The sequence below is a fragment of the Eurosta solidaginis genome, chromosome 1, assembly GCF_040869045.1.
Source record: "Eurosta solidaginis isolate ZX-2024a chromosome 1, ASM4086904v1, whole genome shotgun sequence".
Classification (NCBI taxonomy): Eukaryota; Metazoa; Arthropoda; class Insecta; order Diptera; family Tephritidae; genus Eurosta; species Eurosta solidaginis.
In genome coordinates, this window is record NC_090319.1 from 86024253 (window position 1) to 86038035 (window position 13783).

At 41.3% G+C, this 13783-nt stretch overlaps 1 protein-coding gene across 1 annotated transcript; it reads left to right on the forward strand.

The window, feature by feature from the left end:
• The first annotated feature begins 424 nt into the window (after positions 1-424).
• On the forward strand, positions 425-4184 carry Atu (Another transcription unit). The gene is made up of 4 exons (XM_067758979.1): positions 425-585; positions 642-741; positions 798-2577; positions 2639-4184. Exons 1-4 carry the CDS (start codon positions 555-557, stop codon positions 4025-4027), a joined length of 3300 nt encoding a protein of 1099 aa, XP_067615080.1. The 5' UTR covers positions 425-554; the 3' UTR covers positions 4028-4184.
• Positions 4185-13783: the final 9599 nt, after the last annotated feature.

Genomic DNA, 13783 nt, shown 5'->3' on the forward strand with positions numbered 1-13783 from the left:
ACGAGAAATTTTTTCGTTGTGAAGTTCTTAAGATAACTATCCCCATTTTTCGATAATAGGTGGCAAACTTTTGTAAAAGTATATTTTTTCCAATTTTCGAGAAAATTATTTCTTTTTGTCGCCAATAAACTTTTTTACTCAGTCGGAAAGCAAAGCACACAGATGAGTAGTGATGAACGATATTTCACAATCGATGATTGCATCCCCGCTATCAATATTAGTATTAGAATTTCATGCTGAAGGAAAATCGCCAATCGCTATAATCGCTATTGGCGATATTCTGCCAGAGGTGATTGCCATTCAAAAGAATCGAATGAAGGAAAATCGCCAATCACTGATATTTTTGGACTGCAATAGCTATAGCTATTAGCGATTTGACAATAGCGGCGATGCAATCACCAATAGCGAAATATCGTTCCATCACTAATCTACAGTCAATCGATAAAACCGGTCGTCAATCGTTGGTTTGTGCAAAGCACCTGAATACTTGTAACTAATTTTGCTTATAAAATACTGCGCTCATTTTCAGTTGAACAACGAAAAAACTGTACAGAATGGTTCACGACGATTCTGATGACGGAAGTGGTAAGAAACGTGCTTTGATTTATTTAATCAAATAACAGTCTATTATCTGATGGCAGGTTCAGGCTCTGAATCGAGTAGTAGTCGTAGTCGAAGCCCCTCACCTCAGATAGCACCAACTCCAGGCTTCACATTAGAACATCATGATCCCGAATTGGGGTATTTTATCTATAAATAGCACATGCTTGTTTTTCTAATGTATTACCATTTATTAGGCCACCCCAAAGGCGCAGTTCTGGTGGAAGTAATAGCGATCGCAAATCACGGTCGCGGTCTAGCTCGCAATCATCTTCAAGTTCAGGTTCAGATAGCAATTCTGGTTCTCCTTCTGGATCAGGCACACCGTCTGGCTCACCACACAGCAGACATTCTGATTCTGCACAAAGTCATCATTTGACAACTGGCGGCGAAAACAGCCCAGCAAAGAGTCGTCGCGGACATTCGGTTGCTGGTAGTCACGAACAATCACCGCAAGAAAGTGGCGGGCATACTCCTGTGGGTAGCCGCACTCAATCACCGGCTCCAAGACGTGGTAACTCATCGGTACTTAGTCGTGACAATACCCCTCCCGTCAGCCGCGAGCATACGCCTGCTGTGAGCCGTGGACACACTCCTGCTGGCAGCCGTGGACATACTCCTGCTGTCAGCCGTGGAAACACTCCTGCTGGTAGTCGGGATCACTCACCTGACGATAGCCCTGAAGGTTCCTCTGCTGCCAGTGATGGGCACACATCTGATGGCAGCTCTGATAGTTCGTCTGCTTCCAGTCGAGGCCATACACCTCCTGTCAGCCTTCGTCACACTCCTGCTATAAGCCGTGGACATACACCGAATCGCAGTCGCAGCCATACACCTGCTGTCAGCCGTGTACATACGCCTGCTGTCAGCCAATCTCACTCGCCCGTTGATAGTCCAGGTCATTCACCTACAGCTAGTCCTAGCCACACGCCATCTGTGAGCCGTGGTCACACACCTGTTATTCGGGGTCCATCACCTGCACCCAGTGGTGGCAATTCACCCCCTGACAGCCGTAGTCACACTCCTGCTGTGGGTGGAAATCTAACCCATGCTATCAGCCATGGAAATACACCGGCTGCTAGTCGTGGTACATCACCTACAGTCAGTCGTGGCAATTCACCTGCAATAAGCCGTGGTAATTCACCTGCAGTGAGTCTTAGTCACACACCTATAGTTACTAGTGCTCAATCACCTACAGCAAACCGTAGTCATACTCCTGTCAGCCGTAGTCACACTCCTGTCAGCCGTAGTCACACACCTGCAGTTAGCGGAACTCAATCACCTACTGCAAGCCGTAGCTATACACCTGCAGTTACTGGAGCTCAATCACCAACGGCAAGCCGTAATCATACTCCTGTCAGCCGCAGTCATACTCCTGTTAGTCGTGGTCGAGCATCGGCTCTCAGCCGTGGCCAATCGCCTGCCGGTAGCAATGGCGGTCAAACACCTGAACCTCAAAAATCTTCACCCAAACGCGTTGCAAATACACCAGGCCATCAAACACCACATGATGAAGATACGCGCTCTCAATCGCCTAACTTGCAAATTGATGATCGTGCCAATTCGCGTTCACGGTCACGCAGTCAAAGTCGTCGGTCTCATTCTGGTACACCACGCTCTAAATCTGGCGCCTCATCACGCTCCGGATCACGTTCACGCTCACGATCACGTTCATGTAGTGGTTCAAGATCACGTTCAGGCTCGCGTTCGCATTCTGGCTCACGTTCACGTTCCGGTACACCAGCTTCCCACAAATCTCGAAAGTCTATAAAGTCGGGAAAATCAGGAAGGGGATCGGAATCGGGAAGTGATATTGCAGCTCGACAAAAGAGGAAGCATAAAGCATCGGCATCTAGTGGATCGGAGTCAGAAGGTGGCAAAAAGGGTAAAAAGGGTAGCGGAGAAGAAAGTGATGGAGGTGCTGCAGCAAAGGCAAAAAAGGCGCGCATTATTGATTCTGAAAGCGAAAATGAAGAGGTTTATATTTGATCAAATCTTTATTGTCCTTTATATCAAATTCATCTTTTATCTTTTATAGCCATCGCAGAAGATTGATGCGACTGATATTTTTGGGGACGCAGATGATATCAGTTTGTCCGAAGATGAGGGTCAAAAATCGGATACGCTATCAAGAAAAAGTCGTTCTCGAACTCGGTCGCGTTCAAAATCTAAATCGAGATCGCACAGTGGCTCACGCCGTTCCGGTTCGGCGTCACGATCAAGGTCGCGATCACGTTCGCGTTCATCACGCTCGCGTTCACGCTCAAAAAGCCCTGCCATACGCGCTGAGGAGCCGTCACAAAGAGAAGATGAGCCCGAACCAATTCCTGAAACACGTATTGATGTCGAAATTCCACGTATTGTAACAGATTTGGGGAAGGAAATACACTTTGTAAAACTACCCAATTTCCTCTCTGTTGACACGCGACCATTTGATCCGGAGACATATGAAGATGAAATTGATGAGGAAGAGACTATGGACGAAGAAGGTCGACAACGCATTAAATTGAAAGTTAGTAACACAATACGTTGGCGTGAATATATGGCCAACAATGGAGATATGATTAAGGAATCGAATGCACGTTTTGTACGTTGGTCAGATGGCAGTTTGACTTTGCATCTGGGTAATGAGACTTTCGATGTTTATCGTCAGCCATTGCATGGTGATCACAATCACATGTTCATACGTCAAGGTACAGGTTTGCAAGGGCAGGCGGTCTTTCGTACGAAACTAACCTTCCGACCGCACTCCACTGAATCGTTTACACACAAGAAGATGACAATGTCCTTGGCAGATCGTTCACAAAAGACCAGCGGTATAAAGATTCTAACCCAAGTTGGTAAAGATCCAGACACAGATCGTAAAATCCATCTTAAGATGGAAGAGGAGAAGTTGCGCCAAGCAATGCGTGCGCAGGTAAAACCACAGCCGAAGAAAAAGAAAGGTGGTGCACATGACGCTCATGGTGGAGCCAACGCATCATATCAGCATGATGATGGTAGCGATGATGAAAATGCTATTTCTCTCAGCGCCATTAAGAATAAGTATAATAAAAAGAAGACAGGTGCTGGAGGTGCCGGCGGTGGCGGTGGTAGTGCTCCATCCGTAACATCCGAACAAAAGGGGTCAGCTATTTACTCGTCTGATGAGGATGATGGTTCTGACTTTGAGGGACGTCGCAGCAAGAAAACAGATAAGGCAAAGTCGACAAAAGCATTGCGCGATTCTGATAGTGAATCGGATGATGATCGCGGCACTGCCAAAGGTAGCGGTCGAGGTAGTGGCAGTGGCAGCGAAAGCGAAGCCAGCGCGAGTGGTAGCGCTAGTGGCAGCGGCAATGAAAGTGCTGGGAAAAACCGTGGCGGTAAAGGAAGCGGCGCTGGAAGTGGCAGTGGTAGTGGCAGCGGAAGTGACAATGAAGATTAATAATACAAATTAATTATGCAAGCTATTGTGCTAGATGAAATGCTTATACATATGTATGCTCAAAAAAAAAAAATGTTTGTATTTTAGTTTTAATGGGTTAATAAATTCCAAAGCATGTGAAACGGTTATGTTAAATAAAGAGACGTGGAAACTCAAATTTGTTGTTTGTGGTAGGTTTCCAGCGATCCAGCAAAAACAACTTGTACGATGAGGAATGTACGCTGACTATAGGGCCACGCTGCATACGGGCGCAGCAACGCGTGGTATATTGGACAGGCATGCTTAACGAACGAAACGATATCATTTCGTTACGATAATCAACGTTAACAAACGAAGCGAAGTCACTTCGTTTCGTTTATTAACGTTAAGATCGTCAAATTAACGTTAATTTGGCGTTCTTAACGTTAATAAACGAAACGAAATTACTTCGTTTCGTTTATTAACGTTGATTATCGTAACGAAATGATATCGTTTCGTTCGTTAAGCATGCCTGATATTGGAGCGTTATCGAGCAGGCGAAGGAGGAAGAGAGACGCCTATTTAGAAGAAAAAAACATCAGGCAGAACGGCGTGAGTTCGAGGAGCTTCAGGTGTTCGCTGATAGGAATAATGATGGAAGGTTTCAATATCAGTACAAATTCTTACAGGAATGATAATCGCCTATGATGGAGAGGACGTTCCGGCACCCGACTATGACGTAGTCGAGGCTTCAGAAAAGCCGAGTCCCATTCGCGCGATTTCTTTAACGTAATGCTTGAGAATATAATTCTAGCAGCAGAACTAAACCGTTATGGTACAATCTATACTATGAGATTCCTATCGCTGGCGTATGCTGATGATATTGATATTGATGGCTTTATCAACGCATTGGCGCCTTGGCAGCCACGTCACTTTTGACGGATATAAATTCGGGACTGTAAAGGATTTCGTCTATAACTCTTGCCAACAAGAGTTACTTTGGACTGAGTAGGCAATTGAAAAGTAAAGTCTTCTTTCGACAAACGAAAATCACGCTCTATAAGTCGCTCATCATACCTGTCTTGATGTATGGCTCGGAATTGATTTATGGTTTTGTCCGTCATGCGTATCGAAGAAGTAAAAATGATGAGATGTATGACCTTTATGCTAGTTCAGCGAATAAATAAGTACAGATAAAGAGAGAGAAAAAAAGATGTACAGCGATTAAAAACCCAAAGGCTTCGCTGGGTAGGTCATGTTATGCGAATGGACGAAGACGATCCCGCCAAGAAAATTTTTCAGCCGATACTGCAGTTTGGCAGCACTGAGTTGGGAGAGGAAGGTGGAAGAAGACTAGACCTCCCTCGGTGCTCCCAATTGGTGACATCGCTTAGGCGGCTAAGCGCCAATTAATGATGATGGTAGTAAATATTAAGATTTTCTTGTGAAATAGATGATGTCTGGATGGATTACAATAACAATATTCGACCAATGTATTCCTCAATAAAGGAGGGGATGAGACCACGGATCTACCTTTTTATAGTTATATAAAAAGGTTCCTGAGCTATTGGGGTTAGTACCTTCAGGTGCTAGTTCGTAAGGACTCATCATCAATGACACTCCTCAAAACTTCCGGCTAGTATCTTTATCATGACGATATCAACAACGGAGGAGGATTGGCTTATGCGGGGATTCAAGGGGTTGTGTAGCGCAATATATAGCTTCTCGAACCCAATTGTCAACCTCACCTTCTAGCGGCGAATCCCGTTTCACTAACAGACGAGGCTCTGGCGACCCCAAGCTCCTCATGGAACTTGGGGGTGGGGAGGGAGGGATGGCCTGAAGGTTTAATGTGGCCATATAAATCGTTCCCGAGATGGTCGGGCCAGCACCTTATTGGTGCTGTGTTACCGGAGCGTATCGGATCTGTATCCGACAAAGGACCATCACATCGATAACACTCCCCAAAGCCTTCGGGGAGTAACCTAATCGCTACAACAACAACAACAACATTGGCTTATGCGCTTGGGATTCGTCTGCATTTCACCAAGCCACCTCTATCGTGGCTATGTAGTCTGTCCGTTTAATATCTGTTGACGAGGCATTGAGTATCATTGCAGTTGTTAACGCTATGTTCTTCGCCACCAGGTCTACAGGTGGAATGTGTGTAATAGCATACAGTGCATCCGTCGTGGTTGTCTTCAGGGCTCCCGTTATGCATTGAAAGCCTACATACCCCTCTAATTTTTTGAGGACCGCCCTTTTTTGAAGGCATTATTTTACATGCTGTTTAAGTGCTGTCGAAGCCTTCTTCACTCTTTCCTCCACGTCGAACTTCCACAACTTACTGTCTAGAATGATCCCTAGATATTTAGGGCAAGGTTTCTCCTGCAGGATTAAACCTGCTTAGGCATAGACCTATTCGGGACCTTATACCTCCAAATAAACAAGACCATAGCAGTCTTCTCCGCGTTGGCGCTCAATTCGATATTATATGTATGTCCAGGTAGGTATGTCTCAAAGCGCCCGATCACCAAAGAGCTAATTGTTGGAACGCTCTTTCCACTTACGATAACTCCTACGTCATCTGCGTACGCCGTAAATTTGGCAGGCCCAACATCGAACCACCTGAGCAGTTGGTTGATGACCACCGTCCACAACAGAGATGGCAATACCCTGCCCTGCGGCGTGCCCTTGCTTACCGATGTTGTGGACTCATACAACCCCCACTGCGAAGTAATCTTTCCGCAACTAAGCATACAACCGATCCATCTGGTTAGGTCTGGAGGTACTTCCATGTATTTAAGACCCTCAACGATCGCCTGTTTAAAGGCCTTGTTGAAAGCTCGGCAAAGAACACGCCTAAAGGACATTCATTACATTTCAAGGCGTTCTCTATGTATAAAACCACCCTACGCAGTACCGTGTCTATCGACTTTGGTGTACGCATGTTGTGTTTTGGAGAACAGTTTTTCATGTTGTTGTTGTTGTTGTAGCGATAAGGTTGCTCCCCGAAGGCGAAGTGTTATCGATGTGATGGTCCCTTGCCGGATATAGGTCGGGTACGCTCCGGTACCACAGCACCATTAAGATGCTAGCCCTACCATCTCGGGAACGATTTATGTAGCCACATTAAACCTTCAGGCCATTCCCTCCCTCCCCACCCCCAAGTTCCATGAGGAGCTTGGGGTCGCCAGAGCCTCGTCTGTTAGTGAAACAGGATTCGCCGCGGATAGGTGAGGTTGACAATTGGGTTTGGAGAAGCTATATATTGCGCTGGCAACCTGAAGGGTTGCGCTACACAGCCCCTTGAATCTGGTATTTTAGTCGCCTTTTACGACAGGCAAACCTACTGCGGGTATATTCTGATCCCCTAACCCACTGGGGGAAGTTTTTCATCCATGATGGGGTTTTATACACACATCTATCAGCCTCCCAAAGGTTTTGAACAGGAATGATGCTTAGCTAATGGGTCTGTCGTATTTGGTATATGTACATATGACTCACCCTTGACACGTGCAGTTCTCTAAGATTTGGGTACATGATTCAGTCTCATGCACCCGTCGAATATAGTTTTAAGCCATTCATGCGCTTCAATTGACTCTTCACTACTACGTGAAAATTCCGGTTGTCTTTCATTAGTACTACTTCATATGGACTACATTTCCCCTAGCTAGGACTTGCCTCAACCGCGCAGCTTCGCTGAAACGCTCAATATCCGCATAACAATTTTTGCATGAGGCTCTCTTCGCGCTGTGGATTTCGCACTTGTATATCATTATCCATATACAGCTCCTTGCTCTACCATGGCGGCTTTACTTTTTTTTGAATCTTCTTATAGGACAAGCTCTGTTGTATGCAGTCATTCATCAATCATACTTTGATATATCACTTTAAGAGCTCAATGTATAATCAAGAACATTGCTGGATATTGTGCCAACATATTGTAACGAATTTACTGCAAATCCTCTTATTCGCAACCTTCTACTAACGTTCGTATCGCTAAACTGTTGAATAAATAACTCCAATATTTAATAATGCAAAATGGCCTTTATTAAAGTACGTCACAATAACACTGATACTTCACAACCGATAGCTTGCTTAAATGAAACTGATTTTCAAAATAATACTGCTATTGCTCGCTAGATAGCGTCTTAAATCCAACTGATTCTCGCGCCTCTACTGTTGCTGCTTTTTATAGTGTTTGGTTTCCTCGTTGACATTTCTAGGCGGTTCTGTTCTAGAATCTACTAGTTGGTTATCTGCTATAAGTTTCTCAGCTATAACTACAGATGAAAAATTTGTATAGCTTCTCTCACAGCTCATGCGCGTGTGTTTGTGCGTTGCTTCTCCGCTGCGTGTATGTACTAATGTGTAGACATAATGATTAATTTGGTTATGTGCATACAAGTCGCTGCTTAGCATCGCTGAGAGATGACAGTACACCTTAGTGTTGCTAATATTCGTAACAATATGTAGTAGAGGTTTACGCCGATCACTTTATCGGTGGCGGTGGCATAGGCACTATTATATACCAGTGGTGGCGGCGAGGTCGGCGTAGCGGCGCGCCTGTGTTCTTACTTTAAAAAGCTTGATTTTTCTATTTATTGAAATTATAATTAGGAAAGGTTTTGTTTATATGTATTTAAGGAAATCAGCGTTTTGGCCATTTCGGAAACATCCGGGCTTTTGGCTTTAAAGTCTCGCGGATCGTTCAAACAATTTCAGGAATAGCTCCTTGCGCAGGGACTGTCCTTCGTTCACTTACTCCAGGGAGTCTGCGAACCTAACCCCGGTCTAAGGGACTGGTACTGCTGGGTTCGCCGAAAAAATTGAAATACTTAAAACGGTCACACCTTTGTCTGTATGTCTCGTGCAAAGCGTAGTTTCTCCGAAGGAAATGTTCTAGGCTAATAAATCGCTGTTGACACGATTTCTTTAAATCATTTGTGGCTCCTTCCGGTCACGCACAAAGGCGACTTACAGTTGCTATTAATGGTCTTTTAATACTAATGACTCTCGTGGCGCAGTTTTAACGATTTGCACCAACGCTGGCATTTTTTCCCTATGTGCGAACAGTAGCAATCCTGACCACCTGCCGGTTCCTGGCCCTCACACCACATGGCGGCACAGAAACTGTAGAACTGCGGTTTCGAACTCATTCCTTCGTCGATGTCACTTTCATATAAGCTCTAAGTGTAGCTCCGAAGACTTTATAACGGATTTTTATTGTCGCGCTATGCTGCCGAGCACTACCAGAGAAACGCATTGAAATGTTAGGGAGTGACTATTCGGCCAAGCATGACGCCCTCGGAATCATATGCAGTCCAAATGGATATCATTGCGTAGCTCATGGGTAACAATAGTATAATCCTCGGCACATCTACATAATTTAAATTTTATAAGGACATTGATTGTCTTTGCTAAACCAAAACGATATTTTAGAATGAAAGTCGACTGATTTTAAGTTTAAAGATGTTAAAGTTATATGCTCAGTCCAAATTGTTGTTTTCCGGCCTTTTGGTACAAGAATTCATTATGAATACCCGTTTAGCTTCAGTTTGCAGACTAGTTCGACTGTCCACTACGTTAGGATAGTAGCACACCCGGTCATCTGTGCGACTGTCTTGGGAAAGCTTTTGCTTCACCACTTTCGTGTTCTTGCAAAGGACAAAGCCTCACCTGGTGCCTGCGTATTCACATATGTAACAGGAGCCGTAACGTGTAGGTGATATTTAAACTTGGTTGATAGGCTATAATCAACGTAATTCACTCCAAGGGACTAGTTTTGGATAGGGCAACTTTAGGAAATGTCAAACCGGGAGATTTGGGTGTTGAAAGATGAAGTGTGAAAATCAAAAATAACATTTCAGACGATATTTTAAAGTTTCTGGAATAAACAACAGATATTTTAATATAAGGCTTAGTGATTTTTTTCTGATAACTTGCGTTTTTAACAACTTGAGGACAATTTGGAAACATTTTGGAATTGGTTCATTTTATTTGAATTCATTGTTCCTTATTAATTTTTCGAAAAAATGATGCAAAGTGAGCATTTAAACTTTTTATATAACTTTTTTTTTAGTGTTTTGTTTTAATAACTTCCTGAATTTGGTCAAGTAAAAGCTTTGTACTATAAGCTGGCATTGAAGCGCCTGTTTTTATACTCAGCTGAGCAGAGCTTAATTTTGTTCGCATAACGGTACCCCGTAACGGCATAAACTAATCGTGATAGATATAGACTTCTATATATCACAATGATCTGGGCGAAAAAAGAAATTCATTTAGCCATCTCCATCCGTCCGTCCGTAAACACGATAACTTGAGTAAATTTCGAGATATCTTGATAAAATTTGGTATGTAGGTTCCTGGGCACTCATCTCAGATCGCTGTTGAAAATGAACGAAATCGGACTATAACCACGCCCACTTTTCGATATCGAAAATTGCGAAAAAGTGCGATAATTCATTACCAAAGATGGATAAAGCGATGAAACTTGATAGGTGGGTTGACCTTATGTCGCAAAATAGAAAATTAGTAAAATTTTGGACAATGGGCGTGGCACTGTCCATTTTTAAAAGAAGGTAATTTAAAATTTTTGCAAGCTGTAATTTGGCAGTCGTTAAAGATATGATGAAATTTGGCAGGAACGTTACTCCTATTACTATATGTGTTCTAAACAAAAATTAGCAAAATCGGATGACGAACATGTCCACTTTTTAAGAAAAAAATTTTAAAAGTCAAATTTTAACAAAAAATTTAATATCTTTACAGTATATAAGTAAATTATTATTAGTTGTAGCCGGTCAATAAATTATTGTAAATATTTTTGTGTTATGATAGGCTTCTCTTGACCATAATGTTGCTTTTAGTGCAAGTAAAATTCCACAATTACGTCCCAACGTTTCGCTAAGCACCTTAGCTTCCTCAGGGGCGAAACTGCATTTATTTAAATTTTAGCATACCCTTTTTAGATACACGGGTTCATAGATATAATAACATTCTGACCATGGTTCAACTATATACAGGTTGGTTCATCTGTAAAGCAACAAAATATGTCTGTTCAAATTGTCAAAATCTGTGTATTGGTGTTGGTGCGAATGGTATGGAATGGAAACATAAAACTTAGCAGTTTTTGTATGTGTAAGTAAAATGTTGCCAATGTGTTGGTTTCATTTTGAGTTTGCCATCTCCTTTTGACAATCCCTTCGACCATGCAATGACATTAATAAAATCAGCTGATGAGATGAGCCAACCTGTATATAATTGAACCATGATTCTGACATTAGATTGGCACACAAAACCTACCTCGTCTGGCCGCCTGATAAACTTCTTATCAGCCCAACCCTTCAAATACAAAATAAATACCGCAAAAAATCTTATCAACAAAGTCTTAACTATTAGGGGAAGCAACCATAAGCAAACATAAGAAAAATTAAACAAATTCTTACAATAAATAACTTTCCAAAAACACTTATAGACAGCCTAATTCGAGAGAAAATGTCAAATGTTGAAAATAATATCAATACAAATACAACAAGAACCACAACTGATCAACTCAAACAGTATTACAGTTTTAAGTACATACCTAGATTAACCGAATACTTCTACAAACACATTACGTCTAACAACAATAACATATGTTTAGCATACACATCGAATAATACATTATCTAGTATCTTCACAAAAACCAAACCACCTCTCAAAACTTCACAACAAAATAACATTGTCTATGAAATACCATGCAAAGGTAAAGAAAACGAAAGCTGCGATAAAATATACATAGGCACGACTAAGCGAAATCTAGGAGTCCGCCTAAAGCCGGAGTCATTGGTGCCGTATGTCGTATCGCTGCATCCGTATCCCTAACGTAATCAGCTGTTTATCGTTACGACGGTAAACCAAACCCCAATTGGTTGGCTACGATACAGTTACGACCTTAGCGGCACCAATAATCGATTGCATTGATTCTCATAAGGTTGGTCGAATCAGCTGTTATAAGGTTACCGATAAAGCACCAATAGGGGGACTCATGAAAGCATATAAACTTATAAGGTGTAAAATTATATCCATTTACACACGCTGTTATATGAAGTAATACTCTTGATAAACTTGATTGTTTATCAGATGTATTATTGCCAAACAAAAATTTTTAGATTGTTATACAAATTAAAAAAATGCCAAGATTAAGTGAAAAATCAAAACTAAATCTTTACTAAGATATTCTTGTAAATGACTTGCTAATTTTGGAGATTTCTGATGGAAATGCCTGCTGTAATGTCTGCAAGGTTGCATTCCTTTGAGTTTACCGCGTTTACACAATGAAATGTGCGCGTAAATTTATACAAATTGTGTAAATGATTTTTCATGTAACCGTATAAATGCCTTATAAAGTGTGTAAACGTATAAATTTATCTAGTTTACGCACGAGCTGTCAAATTTTGTATGAAAAATCATTTACACAATTTGTATAAATTTACGCGCACATTTCATTGTGTAAACGCGGTAAACTCAAAGGAATGCAACCTTGCAGACATTACAGACGGCATTTTCATCAAAAATCTGCAACATCAGCGAGTAAAGGCGTTTTAGTTTTGATTTTTCACTTAATCTTGGTATTTTTTAATTTGTATAACAATCAAAAAAATTTTTTTGGAAATAATACAGCTGAAAAACAATCAAGTTTATCAAGAGTATTACTAGGTGCGTTCATATAACCGCATGTGTAAATGGATATAATTTTACACCTTATAAGTTTATATGCTATCATGAGTCCCCCTAATATCTCCAGGTTAAATGAGCATGAAGCAGACATAAGGAAAAAGAAAATCAACACAGCGCTATCGCAACACACCACATCAAGCGGTCACTCAGCTGATATGAAAAATGTCAAAATATTAGACAAAGAGAAACGAACAAAAATCCGATACACTATAGAGAGCTTACGAATAATGGAGAAAAGAAACAAAACTATAGTAAACAATGAACAAAACACCCTACAAGAAACGCTGATAGTTTTACTAATACACTCATACTTGTAATTGACAATGCTGATCCTGCGATGACGTAAACATTGATACTCAAATTTATGTGTGTTCCTTTTTTCGCTCACGCATGTCCGCATGTACCCAACGACAGCATATAATCATGAAAAAGAACTCAAACTGGGAAAGCTTCGGACACCTGGTACAGAACAAAAGAACATACAGCAGATACCATTAAGCATGTGAGACAGATACATAATTCTCAACGGAATTTAATGAATGCGAGAACAGTTTATCCGATTTAATCATGTTGTCACTACTGACTGTCATATGACAATCAAATGATTATCACGGTTGTTTTGTTATTTTTTAAATTCCGCCATTTTCAACCGACGAAAACCATATAAAAAATAAGTTTAAAAAATGAAAAAGAGAGCATTTCAAAGCTCCATGCTAAAAGAAAAAAAATCGTAAATAATATTAAAAAATACCAAAAGCTGTCGGAATGTGTGGGGCGCACTCAAAAAATTGATACGCGAAAAATAATAGTGGTTAGTGGTGATTCATTTTTAAACGTGTTTCCGCATGAGGAAAGAGCTCTTCAGTTGTTTTGTTATTTTCTGAATTTAAATTAAACATTCTGAACTCGAATTCTTATAAAACTATTTATTTTAAACAAATAAGAAACACGTATGCTTTTATCACGTACAAAATTAAAAACGTAATGAAATAAAGTAAATAAAAAGCAAAAAGCATTGTTTCATTTTTGGCGGAATATAACAATGGTCATTTATGATAGTATAACAGTCAAACC

Bases quoted from the DNA above. Each gene is read 5' to 3' on its own strand.
- Atu (XM_067758979.1), top strand. From the start codon at position 555: ATGGTTCACGACGATTCTGATGACGGAAGTG. The intron at 742-797 runs GTATTTTATCTA...ACCATTTATTAG, and splicing joins CATCATGATCCCGAATTGGG to GCCACCCCAAAGGCGCAGTT. The intron at 2,578-2,638 runs GTTTATATTTGA...TATCTTTTATAG, and splicing joins CTGAAAGCGAAAATGAAGAG to CCATCGCAGAAGATTGATGC.